The following is a 20,374-nucleotide window of genomic DNA, read 5'->3' as shown; positions in this document are numbered from 1 at the left end:
TAATTTCGAACAATAAGGTTTTAAACTAAGTAAAATTCAAATTTGTGGATATTGGTTACGTTTATCCATGAAAAGGAAAACGAAAATTATTTCATTGTCAAGATTTGTTTTTCAAATTATTGAAGTTCAACGCTTTCTTAACTTTTTTTAAATTAATTCGAGATAAAATTTGTACACGTGACGTTAAAAACAGCGCACTTTAATTGGTGTTAACCAAAACTTCGTTCCAATAAAATGATACTTTGTTGTTCTTAGTATTCTTTGTTCTTAGTAAATTGTTGTTCTTAGTATTTTTGGTGAATTAAGCGACGTTTTCATTTTTGACGATATATTAGTGATATTGTAGCACCTTCATATGACGTAATTAGATTTTGGAGGGAAGCTCTGCAAACTTAATCAGAATCACATCTAATCCAGATCTGTTGTATCTACGACTTTTTATGCAAATTGACTTAACATGTAACGGAAGTTTTTGATAAACAATTTTGGCTGATTATGGTTTAATTTAGCTCCAATTGGCTTTTGACCCATCGGCGGAATCTGCTTTTCCCGTAACACATACTTTTCACTTACTTATTATAGAACACAAATTAAAGCACTTGAGTGTTATTGAGTTTATTATTCATTTTTGTCGTGTTCCCATTGTTTACAAAAATTATTAGCATCGATTTAACGTAAAAACGAATCAAAAAAGATTTCTTCTCTGCGGTTCAATTTTCAAAGTAACTATTGTACTAAAACAGATTCATTTTATAATGGGACCAAAGAATTCAAAAAAAAAATTGCGAGGTCAAATTGGTGAAAACTTTTCCACGGTTTTATACATTAATGCACAATATTGAAAAAAAAGTGTGACTTGATTTTTTGAAGAAAATTTTATTGCAGACACGTCTTCGTTTTGGGCGATCGAAATTTTCAAAGCCAAACAAAAAATTTCTATGTAGAGCGTACCTGTTTCTTTTTATATCTTCTCTATTGGGCTCTCTTTCACTGCAAAAAAAATTATTGACGATATATTCAAAATTTACTCCCGTTATTGCTAAAATTTCGAATAAATTTTTACCAAATTCTAATGACAGTTGAAGGATAAATCTACGTTGTTGTGTTTTCCGAGGATATAATTTTTTGTACTCCATTTGTTTTTGAATTGAAAATGTTCTTTTTTATCAACGGATAATTAGTGATTTTTGAACGCTTTCGTATCTATAGTTGTCTAAGCAGCGCAACTGTTTTTGTTTAGTTTTATTGTTTTTTATTCAACAATTTAGGGAGATCATTTTAGGGAGAACGTTTTAAATTTATTAACCTCAGAGACATTTTGTAAATTGCTGTGATATATCGAGAAGTGGCGAACTTAGCAATATATCGAGAAGTTAAAACTTCGATATATAAAAAAAACTTTCTTACCTGATGTTTGGTGAAGTGAAATTAAATAATGGCTTCTAATTTGAACCGAATCGTCGAATTTGTTCATACCACAAGTTCATCAGTGTACATAAACCATAAATTTGTGCGATAGATTCGACCTTCCCACTACCAGATATGATCAGAAACCAACTCTCCGACCCTCCCAGTAGATAGAAATGACATGTTCTCAGGTAGGGAGAACACTGTGTTAAGTGCAAAAAACTGCACTACTACTTGCCATATACGCAAGGGGAAAAACTTTTTCACAACTAAAGTTTAAAATAATCCATATCAGTTTATCTATATCGAGTCGGATCTGTAAATTTTCATACTGATACGGACTTAAATAACTGTGAAATTTTGTACAATTAGGCCATTTTGAATTCAATTGTTAAAATAATAAAATTCTTGTTACTCGTGCTAGAGACCACGACAATGGTGTCCAGACCACCAAACGACCGACAAAACATGGATCTGCAGAATGCTGAATCCTGTACTGCGTGGATCATATTTTTTGTGGCGAAATGTCGCGCAGAGAAGAAAGAAGATAAAGTCAACACCGATGGTACGATCGTGGACCTACAGTTAACAAATCTTTTTCTTAGTATATGCGGCCAGGACGCACTTTTTAAATTTAGGAGCCTTATGAGCCCTAAAAAATTGTTAGACACTCCTTTTAAAGAGATCAGACAAGCTACTCAAAACGATATTTCTCCTAAAGAGAGAGTAGAAAGGGCAAAATTTCTGTCCGTTGTCCAAGGCGTTGGAGAATCTGACGACGATATTCTAGCGCGCCTCAGAAGAGAACTACGTTATTGTGACTTCGAAAAACTTAAAACAGTAACCAACCCTGAGCAAGAGTTGGTAAAAATTAAGGCCAAATTAAGACTATAAGACGGCATTAAAACTAAGCCAGCGATGTCTCTGGCTGAAATGACAGAAAACTTACAGTTCAGAAGTCAAGCAATGGCTTTTGCGAGTTCCTCAACAGGTAATAGACCATTGGTAAAAAAAGAAGAAGTGGGATACAACTTCAAAAAGACCATCAGAAAATCTAGTGAAAAGTTCACTGGTAATAAAGGCAATGGTAACTTGTGTAATAGATGTGGAGGTAAGCCACATAGTAGCAAGCAGTGTCCGGCCTTGAACATGAAATGTAACACCTGTGAAAAGGTGGAGCACTTTTCAAAAATGTGCAGCAGTAAAACCCAGCCTGACCAGCGCAACAATTTCTGCGAGGAAGAGGGTAAGTTGTCTGGTCAAACATCGTCCGAAATGGAGATGGGAATGTACTATACACGGGAAAACGTGTTTAAAATGTCGTTGACATGGGAGTACATTACAGTAAAAGTCCTTAAAATAAAAATGCAAGTTGATACCGGTTCTGATAGCACCGTGATATCATCATTAATGTGGACTGAGCTTGGTAAGCCTCAGTTAAATGGGAAAGTCAGACGTCTTGCGGCCTATGATGGGCATCAACTGACGCTTCTGGGATCACTGACATGTGATACTGAGTGGAACGGAAGCAACTATAGGCAACAGCAACTAGCAGTTGTGGAATCCGACAAAAAATTTGGGCTACTTGGGAGAGACATACCACCCCAAAAAGGCATCAATGCGGTGAGTGATGAAAGACTACCTGCAGTCAAAAGATACAAAGCGCATGTGAAACACATACCAAGATCACAGCCAATGTTCTGCCAAGCCAGAGAGATACCTCTACTTCTCTAAGACAGGGTCAAAGAGAAGCTTGAGAAAATGGTACGACAAGGCATTCTGGAGCCAGTACAACCTGGTGGGGTCACAAATGCACCATCAGTAGTGTGGCAGCGGAAGAAAATTGGAGCTCTGAGACTATGCGTGGGCCTGAAATTTCACATCAATGGCAAAGTTATCGACGGGAACTATCCAATCCCAGACATGGAGATCATTTTCCATAATCTCCATGGGGCATCTTACCTGGGAAAAATAGACTTATCATACGCATACTATCGAATTGTGCTGGACGAAGATGGAAAAGAAATATAAACAATCTACACATCGCAAGGATTGCTCAAGATGTGCAGGTTCCTCAGGGCCTAAAGAACTCTTCATCGATCTTCCAGAATTGCATTGAGTCAACTCTCAAAGGAATCAAGGGTGTGGTAATCTTCCAAAACGGCGTCCTGGTATATGTAACAACAAAGGATCAATACGAGAAACGAATGCTTGCAGTCAAGAGTCGGCTACGTGAAACAAAATTCCACCATCAATGAGAAGAAATCCAACTCAAAACCAGTTTCAAGCGTAAGATTTCTTGGTTACTCTGTTTCCAAAGAAGAAATAGCACCCGATCCTAAACATGTTGAGAAAATCAAAAATGCAAAACCGCCATAAAAAGTGAAACAACTCGAGTCCTTTGTCGACTTAGCAAAATTTTATGGTCGAAAGGTACCGGATTTTGCAACAAAAATGCTACCCCTAAACTAAAATTGAAAAGAAGAATTCAGATGGGAAAAGGAAGTGCAAAATGATTTTGAAAACATCGAAAAAGAATTATGTGCTAACCCTCTTGTACAACCTTACAGCCTGACGAAGGAAGCAACCCTGACCACAGATGCCTCAGAGGAAGCTATAGGCGGGGTACTCTCAAAAGAAGGACATCTTGAGATCTACGTCCCGAGGAAGTTGTCACAAGCCGAACAAAATTACTCCAATATTAAGCGAGAGGCACTTGCAATCGTCTTTGTGTTCACAATATTGAAACAATTCTTACTCGGAAGAAGGTTCACTCCACAGACTGACCACAAATTTCTCGAATATCTCTTCACCCCAGACGAAGAAATTTCGAAAACAGCATCAGAAAGAATTAAGAGATGGGCGATAGCGCTGATGGGGTTTGATTTCGAGTTGAAATAAACAGCCTGAAAACAGATCCCCACGCTGATGCTTTGAGCAGACTAGACTTGGATGACAATGATCGAGTCTGCGTTGCTCTTGTCAAAATCTACTTCGTTCAATCCGACCTGATGACCCAGTCAGACATCAAAACTGAGCTGGGATCGAATCAATTCTTTCAAGATGTCATCAACAGTGCTCAGAAGCAGAAAAAGGATTTGAACAACAGAAAGAAGCCTTGACCGTTCACAATGGAATCATCTTCCGAGGAGTTGTGCTTTTTATAAAACAGCAGTTCGAATGATGGCTTGGTGGCCCGGCATCAATCAAGATGTTCTTCGATATGTCAGTAAATGTGAGGAATGCCAAGAAAACAGGCCTAACCTTGGGAAAACAGTATCTACTTGGCCGGAAGCTGAAGTTTGGGAAAGACTCCACATGGACTGGGGCTACGTTAAGGATCAAGGTAATATGTTAGTGACAGTAGACGCGGGATCAGGTTGGATAGAAGCCTTCCCTGCTGGAGTTAGAACCTCATAAACAGTGAAGGTGCACTGAGTCAAATCTTTGCAAGATTTGGAATACCAAGAATATTATTATCAGACATTGGTCCTGAGTTTGTGAGCAGTGACCTAAAGCAATGTAGTGAATCACCGGGGATTAAAAAGATGGAATCTCCCATCTACCATCCATGATCAAATGGGATTGCTGAACGAGCAGTCCAAACAGTGAAAGAGTCCAAATCTGAATGTGTCACCTGGCGCTTTCCTACAGCGGGCTTTGATGACACATCGGAGCACTCCCAAAACGCGGGGCAAAATCCCGTATAACTGCTACTGGGACGCAAAGTAAGACTTCCAGCAGTCACTGATTTTGATCTGTGTGAACGAGTCCTCTTCAAACCGACGAACAGTTCGCCAACGGTTCCAGCTATTTTTATGTTCCGTAAAGGAATGAACACTTAGTTCATTCAGCCGGATAATTCAAACAAGACAGTGCTTGTTAGTGACAACCAAATTGCACGGCTGGAACCTGACGACATCAAGACTGAATCTACTGACTCACAGTCTGAGAGCAGTAGGGACGACATAGACGTGGCATCACTCAACTCTACTGAAGAAACCTCAGTAGTTGAAGGGGAACAACCTTCAGTGGCCACGAGAACTTCAAGCAGAAATAAAAAACAACCAGTCAGATTGCTACAAACTTGCTAAAACAGGAGGAATATATCGAGAAGTGGCTAACTTAGCAACTTAAGTTGAAACTTCGATATATAAAGAAAACTTTCTTACCTGATGTTTGGTGAAGTGAATTCGAATAATGGCTTCTAATTTGAACCGAAAGTCGATTCAAGTTTGTTCATGCCACAAGTTTATTAGTGTACATAAACCATAAATTTGTGTGATAGATTCGACCTTCTCACAAACAGATCTGATCAGAAACCAACTCTCCGACCCTCCCAGTAGATAGAAATGACATGTTCTCAGGTAGGAAGAACAATGTGTTAAGTGCAAAAAACTGCACTAGTACTTGCCATATACGGCAAGGGGAAAAACTTGTTCACAACTAAGGTGTAAATTAACCCATATCAGTTTATCTATATCTAGACGGATCTGTAAGTTTTCATACTGATACGGACTATAAATACCTGCGAATTTTTGTACATTTAGGCCATTTTGAACAAAATTGTTAAAATAATAAAATTCTTGTTACTGGTGCTCGAGACCACGACAATTGCATTGTTAAGAACAGTAACTGAGATGCAGTTCCAAAATGAGTTTTTTTCTGAGAATAGGAAAGCCGATCAAATATAACTTGAAATATGGCTCAAAATTGTTCAAAGGAGTACTGCTCATCGTTCCTAGACTTTGACTAAGATTTGCCAAGAAAGGATCAAGTTAGATTTGCCACTCTTATGCTGCGCAATTTTGTCTCGATTTACTGACTAACGATATGAATCGAGTCAATATAAAAAACTCCGATAGAGTGTTTCCTTTCACCTTTATGCTTAATGCTTGTTAGTAAAAACTGAAGTCATTAAAAATCGTTCTATACAGAAGAACTCAACGTTATTTTTTTTTTTCATTTTTTCATGTATGCAGAAAAGGGTGTGTTAGTCGCTCAAATGTTTTTGAGCATATGAAAACAAGACAATGACAAAAATTGATAGCAAATATATCTGTTTTTCACAGACGCTATTTTGAGCAATTACATTTATGCGTATTGCCTAATTATGCGTGCATAAGCTATATCGTTGTCTCAAATATTGAAGATCAAACAAAACAGTCTAACATGTACAATAGAAAACTAAGCTCAACTTTTTTTCTTTAAAACGTAAACTTTAATTTGACTTGAGTTTTGGGCAAATGCGAATTCAACTCAACGATTCCTAACCACGCGTGTTATATTTTTTATAACCGATTATTTAATTTGTTGTCTTTTATCAAAGACACTTCGCAGACTTATTAGTTTGTTTTTTTTTATTTACAATTAATTAGAGGACATGCTAGCATCGAAGTAATTGGTATAAAAATGGTCAAACTTCGTTTATATTTACGTGTAGCACTCTTCATAAATTGTTTGGGTTATATATGAATCACTTCAGCATACACTTGACGTTGAAGTTACGCTGAAAGCAGATGAAACATAAAATGGACGCCAATTCAGAATTGTGGGTGAAAATTCTTTTGGTGAGTCTGATTTCTCATCAGTTTCTGCGTTGCAAATTTATGGACAAAAAAATCATGAATTTCAAAAGTTTTGAAGCGAAACTACATACTAAAATTTTATGAAAATTCTAGCCTTTGTAATATTTGAAGCTCAAAAAAGTTGGAAAATAGCAATCTCTGAGACGCTGGCAATTAATTTGTGACGCTGGCAGTCAGCATTGAAAAAAATTTATTATAATAAGAACTTGTTTCTTATGGGGCATTTTAACATCGGTATAAAAAAAGAAAAGAGAGAGAATCTCTTGATACAATTTTGACTCCATATAACTAACAGCTTGTAAAATGCTGACTTCCAACGTCAAACAAAGCAAACAGCTTGATTGATGACATAAATACTGATAGTTCAGTTAAGGAGAAAAATCTCGAAAAAATAATTGCTCCCCGTTTTAATGCTGATCATTTAGCAACTCTCTTCGTTCTGAGAGAGACGTTAAAGAACAAAACGTGTCCAATAAAAAAGTACAAAAAATCACAATATAATTTGAGCAAATTTAATTATCAACTCCAATGAGCGAATTGGAGCAAATTTTACAAGTCAAACACCCCAACGACATTTATCTGGAATTTAAAAAGAAAGTCTAGGATGCAATTTTTAAATGTGCGCCACCAAAACGTTTTTCATACGAAAAGACACAACAATTTTGCCCTTGCTGAAGAATAGTGTCAAATCAGAGCTATTCAATAACTACTGACCAAAAGAAATGGAATATCATTAATTACACGATAAACAAAAAGAAAAGCGATGAAGCATTTTTTTTTGAAAATCTCTTTTGTTAAACACATCTCAAACTATCGCGAATCTACTCAATTGCAAAGCTAAGTGACTTGGCTATCACATGAAAAACCTAGAAGCAATTTCCCAACATGGCCAGAGAGCTACATTTTCGTTTCGGTTTGTTAGTGAGCTAGTGGTGCATAACGTCATACCATCACTTAACCCCAAGATTTTTCTACGACCCTCTGTTGTTTCTGCATGGGCTCTGAAAAATAGTGCCAAATTTACTGTTCCGCATCTTAAAATGCTCCTGAACAACTGTGTTGATCAATGTGTATTTTCCGCTGAATTGAAAGAAGCGCTTTTTCTTCCTGATTACCAAAAGATGAGAGAGAAAATCCTGAAAACTATAGACTAATTTCAATTTCTTTTTTTTGTGCACTCTTAAAAATATTCGCAAATCACTTCGAAATCAAATATGTTCGTTTTTGGATAGTAACCGCTTGGTGTGTAATATACGATTTGGTTTCCGGTTGTGATACTCAAAAAAAGGTGCACTCAATTATTTCACTGAAATCGTAGATTACCATTCTAAAAACAAAAAAATATATAAATTGATAGCAATTCTTGACCACTCAAAGGCATTTATCTTAATCAAGCATGATGTATTTTACGAAAAAGTAAAATTTATATGATTTGACAAAAAATCTGTACAAACGATAAGTTCTTTTATGAAGAGATTACAAAACGTTTTAGTCAACGAAACAGAGTCAGACTAGAATGATTTAAACCAGGGTGTTCGGCAGGGAACAGTTCTTGGCCCCTGCTCTTCAACATATTATTAAACGACCTTTGCTGCGATTTTAACGAACACAGTAACTTGGTACAATATGCTGATGATACATTAGTATTTTCAGGAGATAAAAAACTATTAACGGCAAACGAAAAACTAGAGAAAAAACTCAAGTTGCTAGCTCAACACTTTGGACAGAATAGCTTAAAAAAAACCTCAAAAACCAGAGAACACTTTTTTCTGCAATCGATCCAATGTAGACCTACAAAATCTTATTATTAGTGAATATTTTTAACAAACTCAAAAAAAGTAAATTGAGCTATTAGGGCATGTGGGAGTCGAAAAAAATTCAACTCAACGTTTAAATTGAAACAAAAAGACCAGACTCTCCCACTCGAGATTCAAAATGGCAAAGATGCGTACAAAAAAGATTGCTAATTTTTTTGAATTTTACTTAACGATTATTTCTTCCTCGAAATTTTTATAATTTTAAATTAAAAACTTTCACCAGTTTTCATTTACAAAAACACACATGATGAGGTTTTTTCATCTAACAGTTATGCGCCGTTTTCAATTTCCTAAACTAAACCAGCCGATTTTGAATTTAATGAAAAAGAAAATGTTAAGAACGCAAATATCAATCTTATAATCCCAAGTTGACTTCATTTGTGTTCTTCCAAAGCGCGAGCGCTCCAATTTTATTGCTTTATGGAAAAAATAGTGGGTTTCTGTCTCTTGAGTAGACGATCTCACGGAATAGTGCACGTGACAAAAAACGAAAACGTTCAAAACTGGGATCTATTTTGTTCCTCGCAATGTTTTTATGCTCCCCGAAAACAATTTATGTGTTCTTATATGGCACGTTACTATAGCACGTGAGCTTGGGGGCCGTAAAATTTAAATGCCCACGAATATGGGGAGGGAGGTACATAATAGATTCAAAAACTGCTCTTAGAAGTGGTTCCGGAAAACAGTTACGAAGACCGTACATCCTTTCTATAACACAATCTATTGTGTTTTCGAGAGATGCTTGAGTTCCTACAAAAGAGTAACAAACGAATGAAAGAAAGATAAAATGGATTGCTGGACTTCAAATTCACAGTAGCTGCTAAATTTGGACACCTTTACAAGACAAAACTATTTCCAGAAAAAACTGGTTGTTTCTTTTGCTGAAAATGTTTGCTAGATTTGATAAAAAGATGTATAAATGTTGGCGTTCTGAGATTTTCTGCTCTGAGTTTACTGCTTTGTTTTTCGTTTCTAAAAAATGAGCAATCATAATTTCTAGAAACAGTTATCAGTTTGTTGGGAAAACAATCAAATGGTTTTTATAGATGCAATAAGTTCAAAACCTTTTCGAACTGATAAACAGCGAGCAATTAATTTCACAGAAATTTTTTCATGATGTGAAAACTACCGAGCAAAAACTAAATTTTTGCTGCAATTAGGGTCTTCCATTTTGGTCAAAATAATTTTCTTAAAAAAATTATAATCTTTGAGTTCACGGATGTTCAATTTTCTATTTTCCTTTCTTTCTTCTTTTTTTTCTCAACTCTCTATCTTCTTTATTCTGGTTCTTCGTTATTGTCGCTAAGTGACGGCTCCTTTCTAAAGGGTTCAAAAATACAGCAAACATTTTGAATTATAGGAACAATGGAAATAGTATTGAGAAAATTTTTTAAAGTACTCCCTGATTTTGTTAGCTTTTTTTTCAGTGTTTCAATTTCAGAAGTTTGGTTGCTTTCAATGTGTTTGTCGTTAAAAAGGGTCACCAATGTTTACTACTTATTCACAAGAGATTTCCAGATTACAATGAATTACTAGGTTGCGCACGTGGGTAAAACATAAAATCCGCAAATTTTTACAAATCAAAACACATCAGAAGTCATCAATCAATCAAAATAAATTAAGGGAATCAAGCTTGTGCTTGAACACAGCTTCCCAGGCTTCTGATTTCTGTTTGCTTTTGGTTCTGATTATACTAGTTTGGTCGCACGCCCAAAATAAATGGGACGAGTACGTCATGGTGGATCAAATGTCTGTATACTCCTAAAAAAAGTCTGAGCTGGCCAATATCAAAGAAAATTTGTGGAAGCAGATGGAAAAGCCTGCTAAATTCAACATGTGTTGTAGTTACATTTTCCATTGGTTTCAGAAAGTTTCAAAAAAACTGAATTAAAAATTATATCTGTACGAAAGCCCAACCTCGTGATGACGTTTAATGCAAAGAATTAATATCTTAACAACATTAACGATTCGCAGTAAAGTTCAGAATTGGAAGCAGTTTTCTCGATATCATTTGACAACCGTTATTAATCGGACTAACACTCTTCCCTATTTTGGTCAAAAACTAAGTACGCGCGTGGCGTTTGACTTGTTGGCGTTCTTTGAAATGTTAAGTCACCGATTAATAAGAAATGGAACACCCATACTAACCTTTAGGTCACAAACAAACAGCACACCACTGATAATCAAAATGTGGATCTATTCTGTTCCCCCCAGTGTTTTTTATGACCCCCAGTTACAAATTATATGTTGTTATATAGCACGTTACTATGTAAGAAATAGCACGTGCGCCTGGGGTTCATAAAAGATTTATGCTCACTAAGCTGGGGGGGGGGGGGGGGGGGGTATGGGGGACAGAAGAGATCCCAAAATCTCTACGTTGTATAAAATTACTGATGACAACAATTCAGCTTTTGGATAGCAAAAAACGACAGTGAAGCACAACTTATTTGTTGGAATATAACGTCAGTACTAGCTTTGATCTTGCTTTATCAAAAAACGCTTCCAAAAAATGCTGACATAAATTTTACTTGAAGAAAGTCTACGCTTAGTGGTCAAAACGACTTTTTTAAAATCTTTTTTTACTCTGAAAAAATTAACATTGCCTTGATTAAGTGTTCACGAGCAAAATTCCTATGCCGAATAATAAAGAGGGAAGATTTTAAGTTTTGATTCACATTGAGCACCTTGACAATGAAAAGATGGCTGAGTTCAGCTGAGTTCGAATTGGCTGATTTCAGTCATTTAGTCGTTCAAACGATTTACAAAATTATTTTTCGAGCAATATTTAAATCATAATTCAATGCACGGACTTTTGGAAAACTAGAAATTTTAAGAAAGTCGACTTAAGTAGAGTTTTGGATGGTTAACCTCATATCACGAACAAGCTGGCGAGCTAGGCGTTTAAATAAGGCATCGAATAATAACTCTGACAAACTACCATGTAAACTAAAAGCTACCTAAATTAGATGGCTCTCGCGAGACCGTATGCAGCACAGAAAGTTCCAACATAGGTTTAAAGCTTGTCAACAGCTACTACTTTTTCAGAGATGCAAAGCTGTTTTGACCACTATTTCTTCAAAACTCAAGCCTAGACATTTTTTCTTAGCAATCTTGAGTGTGACTTTTTTATATTGCACAAATAACGATGAAGAACATTCATGATGATACGATTTAACTAGATGAAAAACCACGTGCTTTATCAGTTATTCTATAATATATAATTTTTTTTACAAAATATTTAAGCTTAGAAAAGCACCAGTTAAAAATTTGTAGTTAACGAATAAATTGAAATCAAAAACTAAATCCAATTACAAAGTCAAGTTTTCTTTTTTTGGCAAGATCTTAACTCCAAGTTTTGTTTCTTTCATTTGTCATGTGTTAACACAATTTTGAATTTTGTAGTTTAAAGCAAACCAAAGAGATTTTTCAGATCTTTTCTGTTTCTTCCCCCACAATACGTTATGAACCCCCCGTTACAGAGCGCGTGCCATTTGATAGTAAATCATTATGGTAAAAAAATGAAATGTGCGTTTGGGTGTGCAAGTAGTATGCACCCACCAATCTGGGGGGCACAATCTGAGAAGACCCGATTTTTCTTTCTTTTCAGTGTTTACGTTACAAATCTAATCAAGATAGACAACTTTTATGTTTCTTAGATTGAAAAAGTACTGTTTTTGTATGTCAATTGACTTGCATTAGTTGGTTCGAATGTATAACAATTTCAAATTTCAAACACTTTCAGATCAATTGGAGAAAGTGGGTTTATAAGTAAACAAAATTATCAATAGGGGCGAACGGATTTGTTTCATTTCTCAATTTTTGTTGATAAAAAGTTACCATACGTGATCACCTGAGCTAACATTGAAATTGAACCGTAAATAAATGGAATTCCATGTTTCGGAAATCATTTAGCAGTGGTGGAGAAATAAGTTAACTACTTCACTAAAACAAATTCTTTTTATTATTAATTGAAATGATGACATTGAAAGACTCCTAAAAAATTTCACTCAATCGGATATGAGACCATGAGGAATGCTGGCTAGCATGAGAACAACTTGATGGCGCAAACAACAAAAAAAAAGTTTCCCATCTCTCTGGTGGTTATTTTAATCTTGCTTAGTTTTTGAATAAACCTTATAGATCTTTTTAGCAAATTGTCAAGTCATAATAAACACATTAAAACTTACAGACGCAAGGCATGTCCCAAATTTGCGCAGATACTTACAATTGCGATATTCTAATGATCGAAAAAATTCCTGATTCGAGCAATTTTATTTCTTAATGAAAACATCTTCATTTTGCAGTTAACTGAAATAAACAATCAACCGTGGACTGGTCGAAAGCTCAAAGTAGAACCTCAGTTGATGAATGAGGAATAAATAACGGGAGAGAAAATAACGGAACAAATAAACAAACAATTTTTTCCTCAAAAAAACAGATTTTTTGTTCTGGTCTCAACTACCAAATAATGGACCAACTCTGTAAATTTTCATTTAAAGCAAATCTCAATGAACTGTTGTTTGGATTTAGCGTAATTTGTGGCAGAAAATAACAAAATTTTTATGGTTTTTTTAATTTTGTTTGATCATTCTATTAAGTCCAAAAATTTAAACTGCACAAACACTGCCTCTGTTGAATCAAATCCACAAAATAGAGCCTCTAACTGGCACAAGATACAGATCGTTGAAGAAGCCAGAAAAGCCAACACAATGATGTATGAGGTATTTTAATTTCGTGTTGTCTTTTCCTCAGTCTCTAGAAATAATGTTTCCTATAGTTCTCGTGTACATCAGTAGTATGAAAAAAGTTGAATTGGATTCTCTTCCAGGCAAAAAAATGCAGACTACAAGTATAAGATACAACATTCGAAAAGTATTTGCGTACGTTTTCAAAGAAAAATGATGAAACTAAAAGAGTGTCTTTTTCCTTTTATAAACATGTAGCCTCTTTTGTTTTTTTTTGTTTTCCAATTATTGTAATCATTTTTTTTCTTTTCTAAGCTCTATCGGAATCCCGTTGAACAACAACAAAATTTAAAGGTTTAAAAGCTTTAAAAAAGTTCCAGGAGAAGCGAAAACCAATATAATTGTTATTTTCTCCTTTTTTTAAAATGTATTGACAATTCTATCATCACAACTAACTTATAAAACTCATTTACCCCTACCCCTCCAAGTCTTTCCCTTTCCTTCGAATTTTCAAACAAAACCCTTATTAACTATAATAAGTAATAGAACTATAATTAGTATTTTTTAAAAAAAAAACTCAAAAACAACCTTCAAGAGGCGAAAAACATTAGATACCATTAAAACAATAATTGGGGGGTTCTTGTGTGGCAGCGTGCGCAGCAAAATTTTCAAAAGAAAACTTAATTTTGGTTAATTCTAAGAAATATTTTCTGTTTCAGTTTTACCTTCTACTAACTTTTGTCAAAATAACAGCTGATCAGGAACAGAATGCAACTGAAGACACCCCTTCTCAAACATCAAAAGAGCAGCTTAATTATGTATAGCGCATGTCATAACGTTGAAACGCAATTGAAATTTTCGAAAGTTACTAAAACGAGTTCAGAGATTGAGCGCAAACAAAATATATGCCATTAAGTTAAGATGATACTCTTAGCGATGCAAGATAATTTTATCGTGTACAATATGTAACAAAATGTTTTTTCAGATTCCTCAAAACAAAACGTTTATTAGATAATTTTCTTAAGATATTTTTAAGACGTACAATTCGGGACTTATTTGACGGCTTTATATATGGAACAGAGTTTTTTTACAAAACTATTCAAGACAGTTACCAGATTGAAGACGTTTAACATAAAAAGTGATTGCGGCAAAATTAATTCCAATAAAAGTTGGCGAAGTCACAGTATTTGATTTATTAACTTTTTCGGATGATCTTTAATTCGGTTCTACCTCTTTTCACCCCGATTTATTTAATCCCATTTAATTTAACCCCGATTATAATCACCCCTCAGTAATTTATCCGAGCAATTTATTCATCCAAAATCGGTTTAACACAGAATCATTCATCTATTTCGGCGTTCAAAAGAAGAATTGGCAAAGTTCAAACAACTTAAACACAAAACTACTGACCTTCAAGGGTGAGGCATTGAGCAGCTTCTTGCGTTTGTTTGAATTCAAAGAAAAATGACGAGACGGCTTTTTTGAGCACAATGCCTTTGATCGAAAAAGAACACGTAACAAATCTGACCTCTTTTATGTTGCAGTTTGATTTGACTTTAAAAAGTCCAAAAACTCTCCTAATCTAGAAGACAGAAGAACCGGTACTTTTCAAATGAACGGATTTAAACCAAATTTTAAAATCTAATTTCTGGGCAGGCATAAATGAGCTAAGCAAAACAAAATTTAACCGTTTAACAGAATTTTCGATGAAATCCAGGTTGATATCTTTGCTAGCAGCTATGCTGTGCAAGTTTCATATCTAAATGTTGCAAAAGTGTGATCCCAATTAGAATTAAGTCCCAACTAGAGGTTAGCGCCCGGGATCAAATTCCTGAATGAGTTACAATATGAGGCTTCGACGTAGCCGCGTAAAGACGCAAGGAGCGCGCCAACTCAAAAATCTTAAGATGAATTTCAAATTAAGGTTAACACGAAAAATTTCAAATACACATTTAAGACAAACGAGTAATAGATCTAGAAGCCGAATATCAGTTACATACGAGTAAAACTCCATCATGTTCTGCGCCTTTCCTTCAAGGCTCTCATACTTTTTCTTCTTTGGGTTTTTTGTCCGGATGAGGCATTCAGAAATTTTACCGTTTGCACCTTAGCATCTTTCTGCAAATTAGTCAAAACTTTCCAAATTCCCGTTTTCCGAAGATCCGCTGAACAACGCTTGTATCCCATACTGCCAGCCGGTTAATGAATTGACAAGGTTTGCAAACGCTGCGGTGTTTGTATTGTAGTGCGCTTTGACAACAACGCAGACTCTGTCGACAGAAGGTCGGTTACGAGTAAAATTGCGGATGCTGCGGCTGCTGCGGGCGTTAGGTTTTCATTCATGGCTTTGATCTCTTTTATAAGTATTCGTATGGCCGGCTTTCCTATAGAAGAATTATGAATGTGCTCTCCGTTTACGCGAATAAGCTGGCCATCTTGAGTAATTGTGGAAACGCGGCACTCATAGTTTTGATATTTCGAGCAATTCCAGGCAGTAGTAAGCTCATTTACTCTTGTAACATAAAACTCATGGCATTCTACAACCTATTTCTTTGTTTTTGGAAGAATTGAAAACTCAAAGTCGGCAGTTATCATGCTTCTTATTTCAAAAAGCTATGAAACAAGAAATGTTCTAGAGTTCCGTCCGTTTTTCAATCGCTTTTAAATGCCCCATTAGGGACTAGATGAGATAACTAATTCGCTTATTGTTATAGTTTTGCTTTGAGTCGTTAGTTTTATTTCCCTGACAATTGAGTCGTTAGTTTTATTTTACCTGAACAATTATATTCACACATTATTCTTTTCACCCCAATGTTAATCTCGAGTAATTAGACTAAATAGAAGTGATTGGGACCTAATTATCCTCCATTATTGGAAGCTTAAAATCGGGGTGAAACAATATAAGGGTAAAATTATTGAGGGGTAAAATGATACAGGGGTTAACAAATTGTTAAAAAATATAGAAGTAAAAAGAACAGGGGTTATCAGATCTTCCAAAAAAATCTTCTTCGGAGAATTCTAACGTGTAAGGTTTTAGAAGAGGATTTTATAGGTCCTATCAGATCTTACACAATTGCAATCACTGGGAATGGAGCCAAATAGCGGTTGATCAAGGATAATTAACAACCAAAGAATAACTTTAATGCTCATTTCTTTGTCTATTGTTATTGTTTTTCAAACTTTCGCTTGCATTTCAACTTTAAGTCTATAACTCCGTACCAAGAAGTTGACCGAGAAGAAACGGAAACGACAGAAATGGTTTCGACATCAGTGATTCCTGGAACCCAACAAGGAACTGTTTCATTTCCAATTGGTTAAATATCCTCTCTTATTGATTTTTTACACATTTATAACTAAAGGTTTATAAATCGTTTACAGATGGCAATTATCCCCTAATTTGTTTAATCTTTGGATGTGAAAGTTTAGGCTGCATAATCACATCACACAACATTATAATTGCATTACAAAAACACGCATTATTTTTTGTTTACTCTGAATTTTTTTTTTTGGGGGGGGGGGGGGGTAGGAACAGTTTTTTCAACAACATGTTCGAACAATAGAACCTTCAATGACGTCATATGCAGACCCAATCACGTCAAATTCCACAGTGACGTCACAGCCAGCAGAGACAACTACATTATCTGTGACCATTTTCAAAAAAGAAGCAAAGGAAAATAACAACTCATCAACTGTGCTTTACGCTTTCCTTATTCCAGTTTTATCTGTCTGCTTTATAGCTGCCCTATTCTTCATAATTTACGAAAGCAGACGACACTGCTTTGAAAAACTGCAGAACCGCAACAGCATTGAGAGAAGACGCCTCGGTTCTAGTTTCGCGGCCGATTCTAATAACTTTGAGATGTCGGTGTCGGACAGTAGCAACCAGTTAGTTCCTGCAGCGCAAAATTATTAAAATGGCGAATACCGAAACCCCAAAAACAGTCAAAGGATCTCAAACCAAAAACGGGAACTGAAACCACCGCATGATATCGAAAAAAAAACAGTTAACAAGTTAAAACAACGGAAACCGTAAATTAGATAGAAATTTTTCGACCCTGTATTATTTATAGAATAAGAATAATTATCGGCAAAATATTATACTTCTCCAAAATTAGGAAGGAGTTCCAATTATAGTATGCAAAGAGATCTATTTTTCTTGTCTGATAACTTTTTCTAAAAACGGCTTTGTTGTCAAGCATATTGGGTTTAGGCAATATACGCAAATATACCCCCCCCCCCCAAGGAAACAATCCCCCTTTTTCAAATTGATTTTGGGTCGATATTTTGTTCAGTTGTGATAGTTTCATGTCATGTTCCACGAGCAGCTGAGGCAGGCGGGCCATGGTTTGCGAGGTATGGCCGAACAAGCAAAATAAGCAGCTCTTTAATAAGAACACCAAAACGCTAAGGTACAGTTCGACATGAAATTTGATGTTGCCATTTGACACGTGTGATGGCTGACAAATGGGCTTAGTTGATCTCACTAATTGAAAACTAAGTTTGGAAAGCCCTTTTTTTTACAGTTTCTTGAAAGTTTAAATTAGTATTGGTGAATTCGTAGATTATCCAAAGGTTCCAGGAATGACGAAATCAGATTAACCTGCATCTGGCTGAGAGCGTTTGAAACCTGCTTCATCTTCCCTTTGATTAAATTTGTGTGTTCCCACTTCTTGCAGACAACACCAGCACGATCATGCCCCATGTTTGGATAAAATTGGGATACAATTGGTTATACAATTGGTTGGGATACGATTGGTTTTTATCCCAATGTTTGGATAAAATTGGGATAAAAACTTCGAATCTAGATGAATTTAATTTGGATACGATATTTTGGATCTTTTCCGTTTGTGTCGTCTTCTGAATTGCTAACTAGGCTAACAGTGAGGGGAATTTGTCGCCCAGAAGACCGATCAGATAAAATAAACCAAACGTTTTAATTAGGTGAAGCAAGCGCCACTTCGTTGCTCTGCTAGTTTCCCTCTTGAACTCTTGTACGCTTTTGCAATTTAGATTGTCTCGAAAAAGATTAATTTTCAAAAAGGCCCGTTATATCAATTCTCGTAAAACAACTTATTATAGTAACTAAAATAAAAAAAACACAATATCCGTGGTTAATTTCCCAAAGGAAACTTAACATTCCCCAGGAATACTCTGTTAACTGTGGTAACAAATCCTGCCAAACTATGCTCTGTCAGTCAATTACAACCAACCACTGTTCAACTTTCACCTTATCTTAAGTAAACAACCCTTGGTTTTAATTAAAACCAATTCACTTCAGCAAACAAATTGCACATGTCATTTCAATAACTTTTTGCTTAGTAAATGTTAAAAGTTTATCGCTGCATTTCTGCTATCAAAATAAAAAAACTATCAAAAGTCATGAGTTAAAAAATTACGAAGCTTAGCCCAAAACTAAAGGGAAGTGTCCTTCATTTTTCTGCAACAATTTTTCTGTTCATTTTCCTGTTGTTAAAAATGCCGGAAAAACTAATTTCCCTAATAACTCTCTTTTTTTTTTCAGGGGTCATTTAGGGGTCAATCGTCCAATGTGAGGGGTCAAATTGATAAAATTACCTTTTATCAAGGAGAGCCTTCCATAGTTGTAAATAAACACAATTTTTTTACCACCTAACTCCCAGTAGAACACGAGCAGTGACTGAGCACACTTTTCCTCGACCTCCCGGACGACCACAAAATTCAGAACGCAATATTTCGGGGAGCATTAGCGAAAACGTCTTCGGGTAAAAAATTCTTGTAAATATAGGATGCCACCAACGTGCTTGCCAAGTTGTTTGACCTGCGGATCAGCCAAAGCGAGTGGTTTGCAATTTGAATGTTTTCGAGGAGTCGTGACGATCAAAACCCGAAAAATCAAAACTCGGACAAAGTGACCGGAGTGGGTCTCAAGTTATCATATTAAAACCATTTCAAAGTCATTCGACCGCTCAATAAGGCCGTTTTCTGGTTTTCGACACTCTGGTCATCCCGCGGCATCGACTCCCGGTCGCACTCAGAAAATAAAAATAGCACCATTATAAAGCGCATGAAAAGTTAAACAAACCCTCCAAAAATCATTACGCTACTACAATACTCCATGAGCAATTCAAATTTCACGTTCCGCGGCACGTGAGTGCGTTGGCCCCGTGAGTGTTAGTGGGGGTCCAATCTGACATCAAAATCAAATTCCTCGTACCCAAATTATTCTATCACCCATTTTTCAGGTCAATCCGAATTCAATTCAACTTTTCAAGAATCTACTTATTCAGTTTAAGAACTATGTTTTAGTGAAATGGCTTGTTTCCTCTAATAAAAGTAGATGTTTTTCGCAAAACTTCCTAAACCTTTCCCAAGATCACACCGTACAACAGTCTGATCGGCCTGAAAAACTATAGCAGCTCGAGAGCAACATTGGGGTTACCTCGCATCATCATTCGGGTAAAACCAGCAATTGGGTCGCATAGTCAAATATTATGTTGCAAAAGGAACTTTGAAGCTAGTGGGCTCAGGACTCATAGTTCTAACAACCGTCAGTCCGGAGAAAAACTGGAAACCTTGGCGCACAAACAATTTAGCGTCAAATACCTAGAGGCATGGTGCCTAACAATAGTGAGTGATTGTACCAGTTGTAACGCTCAAATGTTGAGCCGTTTTACTACCGGTCCTATTCTGTTTACCCCCATCTTTGTCACTTCAAAACCAATTTCAAACTATCTTCAAATTACCAAGTTCACTTCAAAATTTCTAGTTAATTTCAAAATTAAAGTTTGCTCCTCAGTGTATTTCTAAATTTATTTGCTAAACCGATCACATAATTGGACTTTGCCCCAATGCGCAAATAAAACTTTGCTAAGTAACCGAAATATATTGACAGCTAAAT

At 35.8% G+C, this 20,374-nt stretch overlaps 1 protein-coding gene across 1 annotated transcript; it reads left to right on the top strand.

Annotated features, from left to right (window-relative positions):
* Positions 1 to 6,571: 6,571 nt before the first annotated feature.
* On the top strand, positions 6,572 to 17,663 carry LOC142349628 (uncharacterized). Its single transcript, XM_075401328.1, has 4 exons — positions 6,572 to 6,977; positions 14,217 to 14,315; positions 16,702 to 16,810; positions 17,058 to 17,663. Exons 1-4 carry the CDS (start codon positions 6,927 to 6,929, stop codon positions 17,408 to 17,410), a joined length of 612 nt encoding a protein of 203 aa, XP_075257443.1. The 5' UTR covers positions 6,572 to 6,926; the 3' UTR covers positions 17,411 to 17,663.
* Positions 17,664 to 20,374: the final 2,711 nt, after the last annotated feature.

This window comes from Convolutriloba macropyga, chromosome 11 (assembly GCF_964194025.1).
Source record: "Convolutriloba macropyga chromosome 11, txConMacr16.3, whole genome shotgun sequence".
Classification (NCBI taxonomy): domain Eukaryota; kingdom Metazoa; phylum Xenacoelomorpha; order Acoela; family Convolutidae; genus Convolutriloba; species Convolutriloba macropyga.
This window is presented reverse-complemented; position numbering and strand designations above follow the sequence as displayed.

Coding starts and splice junctions, on each gene's coding strand:
- LOC142349628 (XM_075401328.1), top strand. CDS start 6,927: ATGAAACATAAAATGGACGCCAATTCAGAATTGTGGGTGAAAATTCTT. Junction 6,978..14,216: donor TGTGGGTGAAAATTCTTTTG/GTGAGTCTGATT, acceptor TTTCTGTTTCAG/TTTTACCTTCTACTAACTTT. Junction 16,811..17,057: donor AACTGTTTCATTTCCAATTG/GTTAAATATCCT, acceptor TTCGAACAATAG/AACCTTCAATGACGTCATAT.